Genomic DNA, 20,235 nt, shown 5'->3' with positions numbered 1-20,235 from the left:
TGCCCTCTTAGGTTCTATTTCACGCTCTTGTTAAATCAAAACCTCTCAGAGGTCCCAAATATGTTCAAACTGTGATAAGAAACTATGACCATCACATATCTATGTGTGTGAGTGATGATCTATTATTTAAATGTGTAACTCTCTCTCTCTGTTTCTCTTTTTGCCATTTATGAATTTGTTATTCAATGCGTTTCTATGGGCTATAGTAGTATCAGCCAAATTCAATATGTTATCAAATCATTTTTGTATCTATGTTTGATACCTAAAGGGGTCCTACAATTCCAAATCAAATTGCTAAATGATCCATGGTATGAATCAAATCAAATGTATTTATATAGCCCTTCGTACATCAGCTGATATCTCAAAGTGCTGTACAGAAACCCAGCCTAAAACCCCAAACAGCAAGCAATGCAGATGTAGAAGCACGGTGGCTAGGAAAATGACCATCTGAAAACAATTCCCTATGTCAGCATAGAACCTCCCCCCCCCCCCCCCCTTGGCTTCCAAAAAACGGTTCTTGGTTGAACTCTCTCCGCAAAGAACCCTTTTGGAACGCTCTGAGAGACTCTGGGCGGGGTGTCTGTTGATCTGTTGCTCCTGTGTGAGGTGTCGGGGCTGGGGTTGAGGGCAATGTCCTTTAGGGTCCGGCTCTTTAGGCCAAAGGCAGATGACCTTGTATTTTAATAATATATATAATCCGAGTTAGGTAGATTACCTTCTAAGTGTAATCTGTTACTGTTACCTGTCCAAAATTGTAATCAGTAACGTAACTTTTGGATTACTCAGTAATGAAATCTGATTACATTCCATTAGAAGAAGACAAAAATGTATGTTACCAATTGAACGAGATCTACTACAGGATAAATCAATGTTAAAGTTTACATAGCTGGTCATATGGATGTTACATGATACTTTATGGGTTGGTTATGTAGGCTTCTTCTAACCCACCGCTTTCTATTACATATAATAATACGATTCAATTATATCTTTACATTAAAAACCAAAGTCTATCAGAATTACAGTCATTCCAATAAATGTTATACCCCATAATCTTCAAGAACAGGACTTGGAAATATAGAAGTAGAGATTAGCCAAATTGTTTTACCTGAGCATAACCTTAAAACTCAGGACTTAAAAAGCTGAGGGATGGGCCTGGAGAAATGTAACCACTCTCAGATTAATAGACAGAGCTGTGGATGCAAGGACTGACCATCCATGATATCAACATATATATATAGTTGTAACCATGTTATGAGGCTATACAGGACTGACCATCCATGATATCAACATTATAGTTATAACCATGTTATGAGGCTATACAGTATTTGTTTACATTGGAATAAAAAAGTTTTTATTTGGGATTCTGATGGAGTGTGACAGTTGAACTAAGCTCATGAGGCATTTATAAGTTATATTCTTCAACAATCAATGGATATATATATATATGTACAATATAATATATAATATTTTCCCGCGATCCATCAAACACGTTTGTCATCATTGTAACGTCTGTCGTCGGTGGAAGAAGGAGAGGACCAAGGTGCAGGTACGTGTTCATGATCTTTTAATACACTGAACACTAGAACAAAAAATACGAAACGGAACAAACGAAACAGTCCTGTCTGGTACAGAGACAGAGACAGAAAACAACTACCCACACCCATAGTGGGAAAACAGGCTGCCTAAGTAGATAACGATAACTACAACGATAACCAGCTGCCTCTGATTGGGAACCAGGCCTAAACATAGAAACACAACACCTAGACATACAACATAGAATACCCACCCACATCACACCCTGACCAAACTAAAAATAGAAACATACAAAGCAATCTACGGTCAGGGCGTGAAAATCATAGTGGTCTCTGACTTGTGGTCAGACTCGCTCAGGTGAGTGTGCTGATTTGAATGTCATTGAGAAAACAGAGAAGTGTCAAAGATTTTTTTCCCGCAAACATTCTTTCTGAATTTAAATCATCGAAGTAATCATCTAGTTTCTCAAAATAATCTGCAATCTGATTATAATATTTTTGCTGGGAACTAAATGAATTACAGTTACCATTTTCTTGTAATCTCTTACATGAAACGGATTACATGCAATCAGTTACTCCCCAACCCCGTATATAATATATTATAATAATAATATTTTCCAGGATGAGGCAGTGAAGGCTTTGAGTTCCATAGTTGTGTGGTTTGCTCTCAGGCCAGTAAGTGTGAGCAGAGCCTGCTGAGCATCTGGTACATGCCGTTGGCTTGGGCTAGTGTAAGAGTGGGGGTTGGGCCTGTTTGCCTGCTCACTGCCTGGGCGTATGTGTGACTTTCATGTTGAGGCCCTCTTTGCAGGAGTGGGGGGGCATGGGGTGGGCAGGAGGGGCGTCGGTCTGATCTGGGGGGGACTATATAGGGTGTGGGCATGAGTGGTTTGGGTCGACTGGTTGGGGGAGGGGATGTGGCTGTTGGTGCTGTGGTCTGGGTGTAGGTCCTATTGGTGTGGATCCTCTTGGTGCAGGTCCTCCAAGAGAGGGTCTCAAAGTTCTGGAAGGGTGTCTCGCTGGTCTGGGCGGGGTCCGTTTGCTCCTGTGTGAGGTGCTGGAGCTGCGGTTGAGGGTGACGTCCTTCAGCGATGTCCTTTAGGGTCCTGGCAAAGGAGGGGACTGTTGTCTTGTAGAGGTGGACCTGGTCAAGTCCAGGATGGGCACCAGAGTTTAGCCACTGTGTTTGGGAATAGTTTATTTTCTTGTATGTAGTTCCCGTTTGAGTCCATAAAGAGTACAATCTGTGGCTTGTGAATATCCTCAGTGGTTGTGGGGGTGTTGTCAGGAGAGCTATCAGGGTGGCTGACGTGGGGGGGGGGGGGGGGGGGGGGGGGGGGGGATCCCTTGGGCTTGGGGTTTTTCATTTGTCTGTCCAGCTGTGGTGTCAACACTGTGGTCAGGATCTGAAGTGGGATATTCTGTTGTGTCAAGGCTGTGGCGCACTCTTAGAATAAAAGGTGCTATCTAGAACCTCAAAGGGTTCTTCTTCTGTCCCCATATGAGAACCCTTTGAATAACCTTTTCAGGTTCCATGTTGAACCCTTTCCACAGAGGGTTCTACATGGAAGTCAAAGGGATTTTACCTGGAGCCAAAAACGGTTTTACCTGGAACCAAAAAGGGTTTTACCTGGAACCAAAAAGGGTTTTACCTGGAACCCTGTTTTTCTAAGAGTGTTGAGGTCTGAAATCTTCTCCAGCTCTCTAATCTGCAGAGGGGGAAGTCATGGAGCATGGGGCCTCAAAAGCTTCTGCATTTGGGTGTGGGAGGCTGTAAAACTCTCCTGCCATTGTTGGGCTCAAGGGCCTTGACACCTCACTTCACACCTCATTGAAGTTGCAGACAGATCTGTTATTTTCTAGCAGCTTGGTAGCCTTAATGTAGCATTCAGTCCATATAAAATAAATCTATAATTGTAATGTATTTTTCTTATTGGCTTTAAAATTTGCTTCAGACTGAACATTACTCACTCAGTTCCAGGTTGAAAGGTATATTCAGGTTTCTGTTCTGTTTCTTTTGCTGGTCATTGGTTTGTCAGAAAGTTTGCTGGATACTCCTTGGCAGTAAGACTCCTTGGCAGTAAGACTCCTTGGCAGTAAGACTCCTTGGCAGTAAGGCAGTAAGACTCCTTGGCAGTAAGGCAGTAAGACTCCTTGGCAGTAAGACTCCTTGGCAGTAAGACTCCTTGGCAGTAAGACTCCTTGGCAGTAAGGCAGTAAGACTCCTTGGCAGTAAGACTCCTTGGCAGTAAGGCAGTAAGACTCCTTGGCAGTAAGACTCCTTGGCAGTAAGGCAGTAAGACTCCTTGGCAGTAAGACTCCTTGGCAGTAGAATTCTTTCTAGTAAGAATCATTGGCCGTAAGAATCCCTGGTAGTGTAACGGCAGCCTTCCCTCTCTTCACGAGAAGAGGAGGTGTAACAGGGATCGGACCAACACGCAGCGTAGCCAGTGCTCAACATGTTTAATAACACGATAAACAGTGAACACTTAACACGATACAAAATAACAAATGTGGCAAACCGAAACAGACCTATCTGGTGCAGAGAAAACACAGAGACAGGAAACAACCACCCACAATCCCCAACACAAAACAAGCCACCTATATATGATTCCCAATCAGAGACAACACAAAACACCTGCCTCTGATTGAGAACCATATTAGGCCAAACATAGAAACGGACAAACAAGACACACAACATAGAATGCCCACCCAGCTCACGTCCTGACCAACACTAAAACAAGCAAAACACACAAGAACTTATGGTCAGAACGTGACAGGTAGTAAGAATCATTGGTCGTAAGAATCCTTGGTAGTAGAATCCTTGGTAGTTAGAATCCCTGGTAGTTAGAATCCCTGGTAGTTAGAATCCTTGGTAGTTAGAATCCCTGGTAGTAAGAATCCCTGGTAGTAAGAATCCCTGGTAGTTAGAATCCCTGGTAGTTAGAATCCCTGGTAGTTAGAATCCCTGGTAGTAAGAATCCCTGGTAGTTAGAATCCCTGGTAGTAAGAATCCCTGGTAGTTAGAATCCCTGGTAGTTAGAATCCCTGGTAGTAAGAATCCCTGGTAGTTAGAATCCCTGGTAGTTAGAATCCCTGGTAGTAAGAATCCCTGGTAGTAAGAATCCCTGGTAGTTAGAATCCCTGGTAGTTAGAATCCCTGGTAGTAAGAATCCCTGGTAGTTAGAATCCTTGGTAGTTAGAATCCCTGGTAGTAAGAATCCCTGGTAGTTAGAATCCTTGGTAGTAAGAATCCCTGGTAGTTAGAATCCCTGGTAGTAAGAATCCCTGGTAGTTAGAATCCCTGGTAGTAAGAATCCCTGGTAGTAAGAATCCCTGGAATTAAGAATCCCTGGTAGTAAGAATCCCTGGAATTAAGAATCCCTGGTAGTAAGAATCCCTGGTAGTAAGAATCCCTGGTAGTAAGAATCCCTGGTAGTAAGAATCCCTGGTAGTAAGAATCCCTGGTAGTAAGAATCCCTGGAATTAAGAATCCCTGGTAGTAAGAATCCCTGGTAGTAAGAATCCCTGGTAGTTAGAATCCCTGGTAGTAAGAATCCCTGGTAGTAAGAATCCCTGGTAGTAAGAATCCCTGGTAGTAAGAATCCTTGGTAGTTAGAATCACTGGTAGTAAGAATCCCTGGTAGTTAGAATCCTTGGTAGTTAGAATCACTGGTAGTAAGAATCCCTGGTAGTTAGAATCCCTGGTAGTAAGAATCCCTGGTAGTAAGAATCCCTGGTAGTAAGAATCCCTGGTAGTTAGAATCCTTGGTAGTTAGAATCCCTGGTAGTAAGAATCCCTGGTAGTTAGAATCCTTGGTAGTAAGAATCCCTGGTAGTTAGAATCCCTGGTAGTAAGAATCCCTGGTAGTTAGAATCCCTGGTAGTAAGAATCCCTGGTAGTAAGAATCCCTGGAATTAAGAATCCCTGGTAGTAAGAATCCCTGGAATTAAGAATCCCTGGTAGTAAGAATCCCTGGTAGTAAGAATCCCTGGTAGTAAGAATCCCTGGTAGTAAGAATCCCTGGTAGTAAGAATCCCTGGTAGTAAGAATCCCTGGAATTAAGAATCCCTGGTAGTAAGAATCCCTGGTAGTAAGAATCCCTGGTAGTTAGAATCCCTGGTAGTAAGAATCCCTGGTAGTAAGAATCCCTGGTAGTAAGAATCCCTGGTAGTAAGAATCCTTGGTAGTTAGAATCACTGGTAGTAAGAATCCCTGGTAGTTAGAATCCTTGGTAGTTAGAATCACTGGTAGTAAGAATCCCTGGTAGTTAGAATCCCTGGTAGTAAGAATCCCTGGTAGTAAGAATCCCTGGTAGTAAGAATCCCTGGTAGTAAGAATCCTTGGTAGTTAGAATCACTGGTAGTAAGAATCCCTGGTAGTTAGAATCCCTGGTAGTAAGAATCCTTGGTAGTTAGAATCCCTGGTAGTTAGAATCCCTGGTAGTTAGAATCCCTGGTAGTAAGAATCCCTGGTAGTTAGAATCCTTGGTAGTAGAATCCCTGGTAGTAAGAATCCCTGGTAGTTAGAATCCTTGGTAGTTAGAATCCCTGGTAGTTAGAATCCTTGGTAGTAGAATCCTTGGTGATAGAATCATTTCAGAATCCTTGCAGAAAATGTTGTCCAAATTCAGAATGTAGGTTTGGAGTTTTCATTTGGAGTGAAGTGTATGTGTTGGAGGGTAGTCACTCACTCACTCACTCACTCACTCACTCACTCACTCACTCACTCACTCACTCACTCACTCACTTTCTCTTTCTCTCCATCTCTATCTCTCAATTCAATTGACATGGGAAAAATATGTTAACATTGCCAAAGCAAGTGAAGTAGATAATATACAAAAGTGAAATAAACAATGAAAATGAATAGCAAACATTACACTCACAGAAGTTCCAAAAGAATAAAGACATCACAAATGTTGTATTAGGTATACAGTGTGGAGAACAAGTATTTGATACACTGCCGATTTTGCAGGTTTTCCTACTTACAAAGCATGTAGAGGTCTGTAATTTTTATCATAGGTACACTTCAACTGTACACTTCACTTCAAAAATCCAGAAAATCACATTGTATGATTTTTAAGTAATTAATTTGCATTTTATTGCATGACAGAAGTATATGATCACCTACCAACCAGTAAGAATTCCAGCTCTCACAGACCTGTTAGTTTTTCTTTAAGAAGCCCTCCTGTGCTCCACTCATTACCTGTATTAACTGCACCTGTTTGAACTCGTTACCTGTATAAAAGACACCTGTCAAATTTTATGTTCCTTTTGGTGGCATAGAATGCCCTTCTTGCCTTGTCTCTCAGATCGTTCACAGCTCTGTGGAAGCTACCTGTGGTGCTGATGTTTAGGCCGAGGTATGTACAGTTTTTTTGTGTGCTCCAGGGCAACGGTTTCTAGATGGAATTTATATTTGTGGTCCTGGCGACTGGACATTTTTTTAAACACCACTTACTGAGATTTACTGTCAGGGCCCAGGTCTGTCAGGGCCCAGGTCTGTCAGGGCCCAGGTCTGTCAGGGCCCAGGTCTGTCAGGGCCCAGGTCTGTCAGGGCCCAGGTCTGTCAGGGCCCAGGTCTGTCAGGGCCCAGGTCTGTCAGGGCCCAGGTCTGTCAGGGCCCAGGTCTGTCAGGGCCCAGGTCTGTCAGAATCTGTGCAGATGATGTATGTGCTGCTGTAGTCCCTCCTTGGTTGGTGACAGAAGCACCAGATGTGACAGAAGCACCAGATCATCAGCAAACAGTAGACATTTGACTTATGAGTCCAGTAGGGTGAGGCTGGGTGCTACAGACTGTTCTATCCTCGCCAATTTATATATATATACACTGCTCAAAAAAATAAAGGGAACACTTAAACAACACAATGTAACGCCAAGTCAATCACACTTCTGTGAAATCAAACTGTCCACTTAGGAAGCAACACTGATTGACAATAAATTTCACATGCTGTTGTGCAAATGGAATAGACAAAAGGTGGAAATTATAGGCAATTAGCAAGACACCCCCCAATAAAGGACTGGTTCTGCAGGTGGTGACCACAGACCACTTCTCAGTTCCTATGCTTCCTGGCTGATGTTTTGGTCACTTTTGAATGCTGGCGGTGCTTTCACTCTAGTGGTAGCATGAGACGGAGTCTACAACCCACACAAGTGGCTCAGGTAGTGCAGTTCATCCAGGATGGCACATCAATGCGAGCTGTGGCAAGAAGGTTTGCTGTGTCTTTCAGCGTAGTGTCCAGAGCATGGAGGCGCTACCAGGAGACAGGCCAGTACATCAGGAGACGTGGAGGAGGCCGTAGGAGGGCAACAACCCAGCAGCAGGACCGCTACCTCCGCCTTTGTGCAAGGAGGGGCACTGCCAGAGCCCTGCAAAATGACCTCCAGCAGGCCACAAAGGTGCATGTGTCAGCATATGGTCTCACAAGGGGTCTGAGGATCTCATCTCGGTGGCCTCAGACCAGTAAGTGTGAGCAGAGCCTGCTGAGCATCTGGCACATGCCATTGTCTTGGGCTTGTCACATCTGCTCCTGCAACGCCCTCTACTGTTCATCCTGTGTCTCAGTGTCTCAGTGACCTCAGTGACCTGCCGCCACTCCCCAAGTACTCTCTTCCTCTCCCTCTCTTTCTCTCTGTGTGTGATTGTGTGGGCGAAGACAGGTGTGCTGGAGTCAGAACAGGTCCCCAACAGCTGCAACCTATTCCATAATCAAGACCTCTACAAATACTTGCCACTGCCACTTCCACACTGCCAGATCTCTGCTCAGTCAGTCTACGGTTCTAGCCGTTTGTTACTATTCAGATCATGTTGTGCCTGTTTTCCTCTCCGCTACAGTTCTGCCCGCTCTGGTCCCACGTCTCGTCATCCTGCTACTCTGTCCTGGATTCCCCACTCTACTATTCCCTTGGATTCCCCTCCGGATCTGTCTCAACCCCCATCGCTCCAGCCTCAGCACCTGGTTTCCTGCAACCCACCCGAGCTTCCCCTGACCTGCACTCCATCTTCCCCCTGTGTTTCAATAAATACCTTGGTTACTTCATCCCAGTCTCCTCGTCTGAGTTTTGGGTTCGTCTTGGCTTCCCCTATTCGTCTTGGGTTCCCCTGTTCGTTTTGGGTTCCTCGTCTTGGGTTCCCCTGTTCCACTCCGCGTAACAGGGCCTGCTGAGCGTCTGGCTTGGGCTAGTGTAAGAGTGGGGGTTGGGCCTGTTCATGGCCTGGGTGTATATGTGACTTCCATGTTGAGGCCCTCTTTGCGGGAGTGGGGTGGGCAGGAGGGGAATAGGTTTGATCTGAGGGGGCCTAAATGGGGTGTGGGCATGGTTAACTTGGGGGTTAATGATTGGTTGGGGTGTGGATGTGGCTGGTGGTGTTGTGGTCTGGATGTAGGTCCTCTCGGGATGGGTCCTCTATGTGTAGGTCCAGGGGGGGGGGGGGTCCCGCATGTCTGGGAGAGTGTACTCATCTGCTCATGACCTCTTTCTGTCTCTCTCTGTTTCTGTCTCTCTGTCCCTCTCTCTCTCTGTCTCACTCTCTCTCTCTCTGTCTCTCTCTCTCTCTCTCTCTGTCTCTCTCTCTCTGTCTCTCTCTCTCTGTCCCTCTCTCTCTCTCCTCTCTCTATCTCACTTCTCTGTCTCTCTCTCTCATCTCTCTCCCTGTCTCTCTGTCTCGCTCTCTCTGTCCCTCTTTCTCCATCTCTCTCTATGTCTCTGTCTCCTCTCTGTGTATCTCTCTCTGTTATATATTCCAGGATGAGACTGTAAAATTTTTGCATGCCATAGTGTTTTCTTGTGGTTTAGGCCCGGACCATTATAGTAGGTGTGAGCAGAGCATGTTGATCATCTGATATATACCTTTCTCTCTAACTTTCTCTCCTCTCTCCTCTCTCTCAGATCTCTCTCTTCCTGCCTCTCTGAGTGTCAGTCCTGACAGATATCAGTTCTTTGAATATGAGTCTGTCTCTCTGAGCTGTGAGGTTCAGGGGAACTCTGCTGGATGGAGAGTGGTGAGGAACCCAGAGAGAGGAATCCTTTCAGAGTGTCATACTACCTGGGGAAAACAACAAGGGTCTTCATGCATCGTGTCACTAATACCATCAGACAGTGGAGTGTACTGGTGTGAGTCTGGGTCTGGAGAACAGAGCAATACTGTCAACATCACAGTACCTGGTATGTCCACAAATCTAATAATATTATAGTGTTTAGTGGTTCATCTGGTTTCAGATAGCTGATGTTATGTTTATATATGATGTTTATATATTATATACAGCTGGAGCTGTGATCCTGGAGAGACCTGTTTATATATGATGTTTATATATTATATACAGCTGGAGCTGTTATCCTAGAGAGACCTGTTTATATATGATGTTTATATATTATATACAGCTGGAGCTGTGATCCTGGAGAGACCTGTTTATATATGATGTTTATATATTATATACAGCTGGAGCTGTGATCCTGGAGAGACCTGTTTATATATGATGTTTATATATTATATACAGCTGGAGCTGTGATCCTGGAGAGACCTGTTTATATATGATGTTTATATATTATATACAGCTGGAGCTGTGATCCTGGAGAGACCTGTTTATATATGATGTTTATATATTATATACAGATGGAGCTGTGATCCTGGAGAGCCCTGTTTATATATTATATACAGCTGGAGCTGTGATCCTGGAGAGACCTGTTTATATATGATGTTTATATATTATATACAGCTGGAGCTGTGATCCTAGAGACCTGTTTATATATTATATACAGATGGAGCTGTGATCCTGGAGAGACCTGTTTATATATGATGTTTATATATTATATACAGCTGGAGCTGTGATCCTGGAGAGACCTGTTTATATATGATGTTTATATATTATATACAGCTGGAGCTGTGATCCTAGAGACCTGTTTATATATTATATACAGATGGAGCTGTGATCCTGGAGAGACCTGTTTATATATGATGTTTATATATTATATACAGCTGGAGCTGTGATCCTAGAGACCTGTTTATATATTATATACAGCTGGAGCTGTGATCCTGGAGAGACCTGTTTATATATTATATACAGCTGGAGCTGTGATCCTGGAGAGACCTGTTTATATATGATGTTTATATATTATATACAGCTGGAGCTGTGATCCTGGACAGACCTGTTTATATATTATATACAGCTGGAGCTGTGATCCTAGAGACCTGTTTATATATTATATACAGCTGGAGCTGTGATCCTGGAGAGACCTGTTTATATATTATATACAGCTGGAGCTGTGATCCTGGAGAGACCTGTTTATATATGATGTTTATATATTATATACAGCTGGAGCTGTGATCCTGGAGAGACCTGTTTATATATGATGTTTATATATTATATACAGCTGGAGCTGTGATCCTGGAGAGACCTGTTTATATATGATGTTTATATATTATATACAGCTGGAGCTGTGATCCTGGAGAGACCTGTTTATATATGATGTTTATATATTATATACAGCTGGTGCTGTGATCCTGGAGAGACCTGTTTATATATGATGTTTATATATTATATACAGCTGGAGCTGTGATCCTGGAGAGACCTGTTTATATATTATATACAGCTGGAGCTGTGATCCTGGAGAGACCTGTTTATATATGATGTTTATATATTATATACAGCTGGAGCTGTGATCCTGGAGAGACCTGTTTATATATTATATACAGCTGGAGCTGTGATCCTGGAGAGACCTGTTTATATATTATATACAGCTGGAGCTGTGATCCTGGAGAGACCTGTTTATATATGATGTTTATATATTATATACAGCTGGAGCTGTGATCCTGGAGAGACCTGTTTATATATGATGTTTATATATTATATACAGATAGAGCTGTGATCCTGGAGAGACCTGTTTATATATGATGTTTATATATTATATACAGATAGAGCTGTGATCCTGGAGAGACCTGTTTATATATGATGCTTATATATTATATACAGCTGGAGCTGTGATCCTGGAGAGACCTGTTTATATATGATGTTTATATATTATATACAGCTGGAGCTGTGATCCTGGAGAGCCCTGTTTATATATTATATACAGCTGGAGCTGTGATCCTGGAGAGACCTGTTTATATATGATGTTTATATATTATATACAGCTGGAGCTGTGATCCTGGAGAGACCTGTTTATATATGATGTTTATATATTATATACAGCTGGAGCTGTGATCCTGGAGAGACCTGTTTATATATTATATACAGCTGGAGCTGTGATCCTGGAGAGACCTGTTTATATATGATGTTTATATATTATATACAGATGGAGCTGTGATCCTGGAGAGACCTGTTTATATATGATGTTTATATATTATATACAGCTGGTGCTGTGATCCTGGAGAGACCTGTTTATATATGATGTTTATATATTATATACAGATGGAGCTGTGATCCTGGAGAGACCTGTTTATATATTATATACAGCTGGAGCTGTGATCCTGGAGAGACCTGTTTATATATGATGTTTATATATTATATACAGATGGAGCTGTGATCCTGGAGAGCCCTGTCCTTCCTGTGACTGAGGGAGATTCTGTGACTCTGCGCTGCAGATATAAGAGAATTCCCTCTGACCTCACAGCTGATTTCTACAAAGATGGATCCCTCATCAGGACTGAGACTACAGGAGAGATGACCATCCCTGCAGTATCCAAGTCAGATGAAGGACTCTACAAGTGTACCAACTCTGAAGGAGAATCATCAGAGAGCTGGATGACTGTGACAGGTGAGAATATGAGAAGCCTTGACATTCAGATTATCTGGTTCTTCTTTACACTGTTAAGTGGTGCTGAAACCTGCATTATAAACTGGGTGGTTCTTCTTTACACTGTTAAGTGGTGCTGAAACCTGCATTATAAACTGGGTGGTTCTTCTTTACACTGTTAAGTGGTGCTGAAACCTGCATTATAAACTGGGTGGTTCTTCTTTACACTGTTAAGTGGTGCTGAAACCTGCATTATAAACTGGGTGGTTCTTCTTTACACTGTTAAGTGGTGCTGAAACCTGCATTATAAACTGGGTGGTTCTTCTTTACACTGTTAAGTGGTGCTGAAACCTGCATTATAAACTGGGTGGTTCTTCTTTACACTGTTAAGTGGTGCTGAAACCTGCATTATAAACTGGGTGGTTCTTCTTTACACTGTTAAGTGGTGCTGAAACCTGCATTATAAACTGGGTGGTTCTTCTTTACACTGTTAAGTGGTGCTGAAACCTGCATTATAAACTGGGTGGTCCTTCTTTACACTGTTAAGTGGTGCTGAAACCTGCATTATAAACTGGGTGGTTCTTCTTTACACTGTTAAGTGGTGCTGAAACCTGCATTATAAACTGGGTGGTTCTTCTTTACACTGTTAAGTGGTGCTGAAACCTGCATTATAAACTGGGTGGTCCTTCTTTACACTGTTAAGTGGTGCTGAAACCTGCATTATAAACTGGGTGGTTCTTCTTTACACTGTTAAGTGGTGCTGAAACCTGCATTATAAACTGGGTGGTTCTTCTTTACACTGTTAAGTGGTGCTGAAACCTGCATTATAAACTGGGTGGTTCTTCTTTACACTGTTAAGTGGTGCTGAAACCTGCATTATAAACTGGGTGGTCCTTCTTTACACTGTTAAGTGGTGCTGAAACCTGCATTATAAACTGGGTGGTTCTTCTTTACACTGTTAAGTGGTGCTGAAACCTGCATTATAAACTGGGTGGTTCTTTACACTGTTAAGTGGTGCTGAAACCTGCATTATAAACTGGGTGGTTCTTCTTTACACTGTTAAGTGGTGCTGAAACCTGCATTATAAACTGGGTGGTTCTTCTTTACACTGTTAAGTGGTGCTGAAACCTGCATTATAAACTGGGTGGTTCTTCTTTACACTTAAGTGGTGCTGAAACCTGCATTATAAACTGGGTGGTTCTTCTTTACACTGTTAAGTGGTGCTAAAACCTGCATTATAAACTGGGTGGTCCTTCTTTACACTGTTAAGTGGTGCTGAAACCTGCATTATAAACTGGGTGGTTCTTCTTTACACTGTTAAGTGGTGCTGAAACCTGCATTATAAACTGGGTGGTTCTTCTTTACACTGTTAAGTGGTGCTGAAACCTGCATTATAAACTGGGTGGTTCTTCTTTACACTGTTAAGTGGTGCTGAAACCTGCATTATAAACTGGGTGGTCCTTCTTTACACTGTTAAGTGGTGCTGAAACCTGCATTATAAACTGGGTGGTTCTTTTTTACACTGTTAAGTGGTGCTGAAACCTGCATTATAAACTGGGTGGTTCTTCTTTACACTGTTAAGTGGTGCTGAAACCTGCATTATAAACTGGGTGGTCCTTCTTTACACTGTTAAGTGGTGCTGAAACCTGCATTATAAACTGGGTGGTTCTTCTTTACACTGTTAAGTGGTGCTGAAACCTGCATTATAAACTGGGTGGTTCTTCTTTACACTGTTAAGTGGTGCTGAAACCTGCATTATAAACTGGGTGGTCCTTCTTTACACTGTTAAGTGGTGCTGAAACCTGCATTATAAACTGGGTGGTTCTTCTTTACACTGTTAAGTGGTGCTGAAACCTGCATTATAAACTGGGTGGTTCTTCTTTACACTGTTAAGTGGTGCTGAAACCTGCATTATAAACTGGGTGGTTCTTCTTTACACTGTTAAGTGGTGCTGAAACCTGCATTATAAACTGGGTGGTTCTTCTTTACACTGTTAAGTGGTGCTGAAACCTGCATTATAAACTGGGTGGTTCTTCTTTACACTGTTAAGTGGTGCTGAAACCTGCATTATAAACTGGGTGGTTCTTCTTTACACTGTTAAGTGGTGCTGAAACCTGCATTATAAACTGGGTGGTTCTTCTTTACACTGTTAAGTGGTGCTGAAACCTGCATTATAAACTGGGTGGTTCTTCTTTACACTGTTAAGTGGTGCTGAAACCTGCATTATAAACTGGGTGGTTCTTCTTTACACTGTTAAGTGGTGCTGAAACCTGCATTATAAACTGGGTGGTCCTTCTTTACACTGTTAAGTGGTGCTGAAACCTGCATTATAAACTGGGTGGTTCTTCTTTACACTGTTAAGTGGTGCTGAAACCTGCATTATAAACTGGGTGGTTCTTCTTTACACTGTTAAGTGGTGCTGAAACCTGCATTATAAACTGGGTGGTCCTTCTTTACACTGTTAAGTGGTGCTGAAACCTGCATTATAAACTGGGTGGTTCTTCTTTACACTGTTAAGTGGTGCTGAAACCTGCATTATAAACTGGGTGGTTCTTCTTTACACTGTTAAGTGGTGCTGAAACCTGCATTATAAACTGGGTGGTTCTTCTTTACACTGTTAAGTGGTGCTGAAACCTGCATTATAAACTGGGTGGTCCTTCTTTACACTGTTAAGTGGTGCTGAAACCTGCATTATAAACTGGGTGGTTCTTCTTTACACTGTTAAGTGGTGCTGAAACCTGCATTATAAACTGGGTGGTTCTTTACACTGTTAAGTGGTGCTGAAACCTGCATTATAAACTGGGTGGTTCTTCTTTACACTGTTAAGTGGTGCTGAAACCTGCATTATAAACTGGGTGGTTCTTCTTTACACTGTTAAGTGGTGCTGAAACCTGCATTATAAACTGGGTGGTTCTTCTTTACACTTAAGTGGTGCTGAAACCTGCATTATAAACTGGGTGGTTCTTCTTTACACTGTTAAGTGGTGCTAAAACCTGCATTATAAACTGGGTGGTCCTTCTTTACACTGTTAAGTGGTGCTGAAACCTGCATTATAAACTGGGTGGTTCTTCTTTACACTGTTAAGTGGTGCTGAAACCTGCATTATAAACTGGGTGGTTCTTCTTTACACTGTTAAGTGGTGCTGAAACCTGCATTATAAACTGGGTGGTTCTTCTTTACACTGTTAAGTGGTGCTGAAACCTGCATTATAAACTGGGTGGTCCTTCTTTACACTGTTAAGTGGTGCTGAAACCTGCATTATAAACTGGGTGGTTCTTTTTTACACTGTTAAGTGGTGCTGAAACCTGCATTATAAACTGGGTGGTTCTTCTTTACACTGTTAAGTGGTGCTGAAACCTGCATTATAAACTGGGTGGTCCTTCTTTACACTGTTAAGTGGTGCTGAAACCTGCATTATAAACTGGGTGGTTCTTCTTTACACTGTTAAGTGGTGCTGAAACCTGCATTATAAACTGGGTGGTTCTTCTTTACACTGTTAAGTGGTGCTGAAACCTGCATTATAAACTGGGTGGTCCTTCTTTACACTGTTAAGTGGTGCTGAAACCTGCATTATAAACTGGGTGGTTCTTCTTTACACTGTTAAGTGGTGCTGAAACCTGCATTATAAACTGGGTGGTTCTTCTTTACACTGTTAAGTGGTGCTGAAACCTGCATTATAAACTGGGTGGTTCTTCTTTACACTGTTAAGTGGTGCTGAAACCTGCATTATAAACTGGGTGGTCCTTCTTTACACTGTTAAGTGGTGCTGAAACCTGCATTATAAACTGGGTGGTTCTTCTTTACACTGTTAAGTGGTGCTGAAACCTGCATTATAAACTGGGTGGTTCTTTACACTGTTAAGTGGTGCTGAAACCTGCATTATAAACTGGGTGGTTCTTCTTTACACTGTTAAGTGGTGCTGAAACCTGCATTATAAACTGGGTGGTTCTTCTTTACACTGTTAAGTGGTGCTGAAACCTGCATTATAAACTGGGTGGTTCTTCTTTACACTTAAGTGGTGCTGAAACCTGCATTATAAACTGGGTGGTTCTTCTTTACACTGTTAAGTGGTGCTAAAACCTGCATTATAAACTGGGTGGTCCTTCTTTACACTGTTAAGTGGTGCTGAAACCTGCATTATAAACTGGGTGGTTCTTCTTTACACTGTTAAGTGGTGCTGAAACCTGCATTATAAACTGGGTGGTTCTTCTTTACACTGTTAAGTGGTGCTGAAACCTGCATTATAAACTGGGTGGTTCTTCTTTACACTGTTAAGTGGTGCTGAAACCTGCATTATAAACTGGGTGGTTCTTTACACTGTTAAGTGGTGCTGAAACCTGCATTATAAACTGGGTGGTTCTTCTTTACACTGTTAAGTGGTGCTGAAACCTGCATTATAAACTGGGTGGTTCTTCTTTACACTGTTAAGTGGTGCTGAAACCTGCATTATAAACTGGGTGGTTCTTCTTTACACTTAAGTGGTGCTGAAACCTGCATTATAAACTGGGTGGTTCTTCTTTACACTGTTAAGTGGTGCTAAAACCTGCATTATAAACTGGGTGGTCCTTCTTTACACTTAAGTGGTGCTGAAACCTGCATTATAAACTGGGTGGTTCTTCTTTACACTGTTAAGTGGTGCTGAAACCTGCATTATAAACTGGGTGGTTCTTCTTTACACTGTTAAGTGGTGCTGAAACCTGCATTATAAACTGGGTGGTTCTTCTTTACACTGTTAAGTGGTGCTGAAACCTGCATTATAAACTGGGTGGTCCTTCTTTACACTGTTAAGTGGTGCTGAAACCTGCATTATAAACTGGGTGGTTCTTTTTTACACTGTTAAGTGGTGCTGAAACCTGCATTATAAACTGGGTGGTTCTTCTTTACACTGTTAAGTGGTGCTGAAACCTGCATTATAAACTGGGTGGTCCTTCTTTACACTGTTAAGTGGTGCTGAAACCTGCATTATAAACTGGGTGGTTCTTCTTTACACTGTTAAGTGGTGCTGAAACCTGCATTATAAACTGGGTGGTTCTTCTTTACACTGTTAAGTGGTGCTGAAACCTGCATTATAAACTGGGTGGTCCTTCTTTACACTGTTAAGTGGTGCTGAAACCTGCATTATAAACTGGGTGGTTCTTCTTTACACTGTTAAGTGGTGCTGAAACCTGCATTATAAACTGGGTGGTTCTTCTTTACACTGTTAAGTGGTGCTGAAACCTGCATTATAAACTGGGTGGTTCTTCTTTACACTGTTAAGTGGTGCTGAAACCTGCATTATAAACTGGGTGGTCCTTCTTTACACTGTTAAGTGGTGCTGAAACCTGCATTATAAACTGGGTGGTTCTTCTTTACACTGTTAAGTGGTGCTGAAACCTGCATTATAAACTGGGTGGTTCTTTACACTGTTAAGTGGTGCTGAAACCTGCATTATAAACTGGGTGGTTCTTCTTTACACTGTTAAGTGGTGCTGAAACCTGCATTATAAACTGGGTGGTTCTTCTTTACACTGTTAAGTGGTGCTGAAACCTGCATTATAAACTGGGTGGTTCTTCTTTACACTTAAGTGGTGCTGAAACCTGCATTATAAACTGGGTGGTTCTTCTTTACACTGTTAAGTGGTGCTAAAACCTGCATTATAAACTGGGTGGTCCTTCTTTACACTGTTAAGTGGTGCTGAAACCTGCATTATAAACTGGGTGGTTCTTCTTTACACTGTTAAGTGGTGCTGAAACCTGCATTATAAACTGGGTGGTTCTTCTTTACACTGTTAAGTGGTGCTGAAACCTGCATTATAAACTGGGTGGTTCTTCTTTACACTGTTAAGTGGTGCTGAAACCTGCATTATAAACTGGGTGGTCCTTCTTTACACTGTTAAGTGGTGCTGAAACCTGCATTATAAACTGGGTGGTTCTTCTTTACACTGTTAAGTGGTGCTGAAACCTGCATTATAAACTGGGTGGTTCTTCTTTACACTGTTAAGTGGTGTATAAACCTGCATTATAAACTGGGTGGTCCTTCTTTACACTGTTAAGTGGTGCTGAAACCTGCATTATAAACTGGGTGGTTCTTCTTTACACTGTTAAGTGGTGCTGAAACCTGCATTAAAAACTGGGTTGTTCTTCTTTACACTGTTAAGTGGTGCTGAAACCTGCATTATAAACTGGGTGGTTCTTCTTTACACTGTTAAGTGGTGCTGAAACCTGCATTATAAACTGGGTGGTCCTTCTTTACACTGTTAAGTGGTGCTGAAACCTGCATTATAAACTGGGTGGTTCTTCTTTACACTGTTAAGTGGTGCTGAAACCTGCATTATAAACTGGGTGGTTCTTCTTTACACTGTTAAGTGGTGCTGAAACCTGCATTATAAACTGGGTGGTTCTTCTTTACACTGTTAAGTGGTGCTGAAACCTGCATTATAAACTGGGTGGTTCTTCTTTACACTGTTAAGTGGTGCTGAAACCTGCATTATAAACTGGGTGGTCCTTCTTTACACTTAAGTGGTGCTGAAACCGGCATTGTAAACTGGGTGGTCCTTCTTTACACTGTTAAGTGGTGCTGAAACCTGCATTATAAACTGGGTGGTTCTTCTTTACACTGTTAAGTGGTGCTAAAACCTGCATTATAAACTGGGTGGTCCTTCTTTACACTGTTAAGTGGTGCTGAAACCTGCATTATAAACTGGGGGTTCCAGCCCTGAATGCTGATTGGCTGGAAGCCGTATACCACGCCGTATATCACGACAAAACATTTATTTTTACTGCACTAATATACGACAGTTAAAAACTTCTTCAGGATCGGTGTCCCTTCCACGGGACGGTTGAGCTAACGTAGGCTAATGTGATTAGCATGAGGTTGAAGAACATTTCCCAGGACATAAACATATCTGATGTGGGCAGAAAGCTTAAATTCTTGTTAATCTAACTGCACTGTCCAATTTACAGTAGCTTTTACAGTGAAATAAAACCTTGTTTGAGGAGAGTTCACAATTTTGAACATGAAATTTATCCAGGCGTCGTGCGTAGAAACAGCCACAAACCCGAGGTTCCTTACTGGGCGTACTACTATAACATAATTAGACAATTAAATGTTTTGTCATACCCGTGATATACGGCTTCCAGCCAATCAGCATTCAGGTATACGATATTGGCCCCTGGGCCTTAATGCTTCAATATGTACTGATGTTCTTACACTGTATTGGCTGTAACCATGACAATATACTGTGTTTCCATGTCTCTCTCCCGCTGTCATTCTTCCTCCAACCACAGTTCCAACTCCCATTCCATCTCCAGCAGTCCCAGTGTTGTCCATGTCTCTAACCAGGCTGTTGTGTAGTCTACTGGTGGGGTCTCCCTACCTGCTGGTGACCATCATACTGTTGGTGAAATGCTGCAGGAGCAGGACTCAAGGTGAGAACCTGAGTTTTTACAGGATCACCTCATTCCAACAGAATACCTGTTGTAAATCAGAAATATATCAAAAGAATTCACAATACTGCAGTAGCTCTGATTGAACTGTGTTGTAAAGTGTTGATAACTGTATCTCTGATTGAACCATGTTGATAACTGTATCTCTGATTGAACCATGTTGTAAAGTGTTGATAACTGTAGCTCTGATTGAACCATGTTGTAAAGTGTTGATAACTGTAGCTCTGATTGAACCATGTTTTAAAGTGTTGATAACTGTAGCTCTGATTGAACCATGTTTAAAGTGTTGATAACTGTATCTCTGATTGAACCATGTTATAAAGTGTTGATAACTGTAGCTCTGATTGAACCATGTTGTAAAGTGTTGATAACTGTATCTCTGATTGAACCATGTTGTAAAGTGTTGATAACTGTATCTCTGATTGAACCATGTTGTAAAGTGTTGATAACTGTATCTCTGATTGAACCATGTTGTAAAGTGTTGATAACTGTAGCTCTGATTGAACCATGTTATAAAGTGTTGATAACTGTAGCTCTGATTGAAC

General features: G+C 42.1%; 1 protein-coding gene across 1 annotated transcript; it reads left to right on the top strand.

Annotated features, from left to right (window-relative positions):
- The first annotated feature begins 8,887 nt into the window (after positions 1–8,887).
- Positions 8,888–19,427, top strand: LOC129842816 (Fc receptor-like protein 5). Its single transcript, XM_055911475.1, has 4 exons — positions 8,888–8,915; positions 9,423–9,698; positions 12,045–12,339; positions 19,385–19,427. The coding sequence occupies exons 1-4, from the start codon at positions 8,888–8,890 to the stop codon at positions 19,425–19,427; spliced, it is 642 nt and encodes a 213-aa protein (XP_055767450.1).
- The last annotated feature ends 808 nt before the right edge of the window (positions 19,428–20,235 follow it).

The sequence above is a fragment of the Salvelinus fontinalis genome, unplaced genomic scaffold, assembly GCF_029448725.1.
Source record: "Salvelinus fontinalis isolate EN_2023a unplaced genomic scaffold, ASM2944872v1 scaffold_0067, whole genome shotgun sequence".
Classification (NCBI taxonomy): Eukaryota; Metazoa; Chordata; class Actinopteri; order Salmoniformes; family Salmonidae; genus Salvelinus; species Salvelinus fontinalis.
Note: the sequence above shows the minus strand (reverse complement) of the source record. Positions and strands in the feature narration are given on the sequence as shown.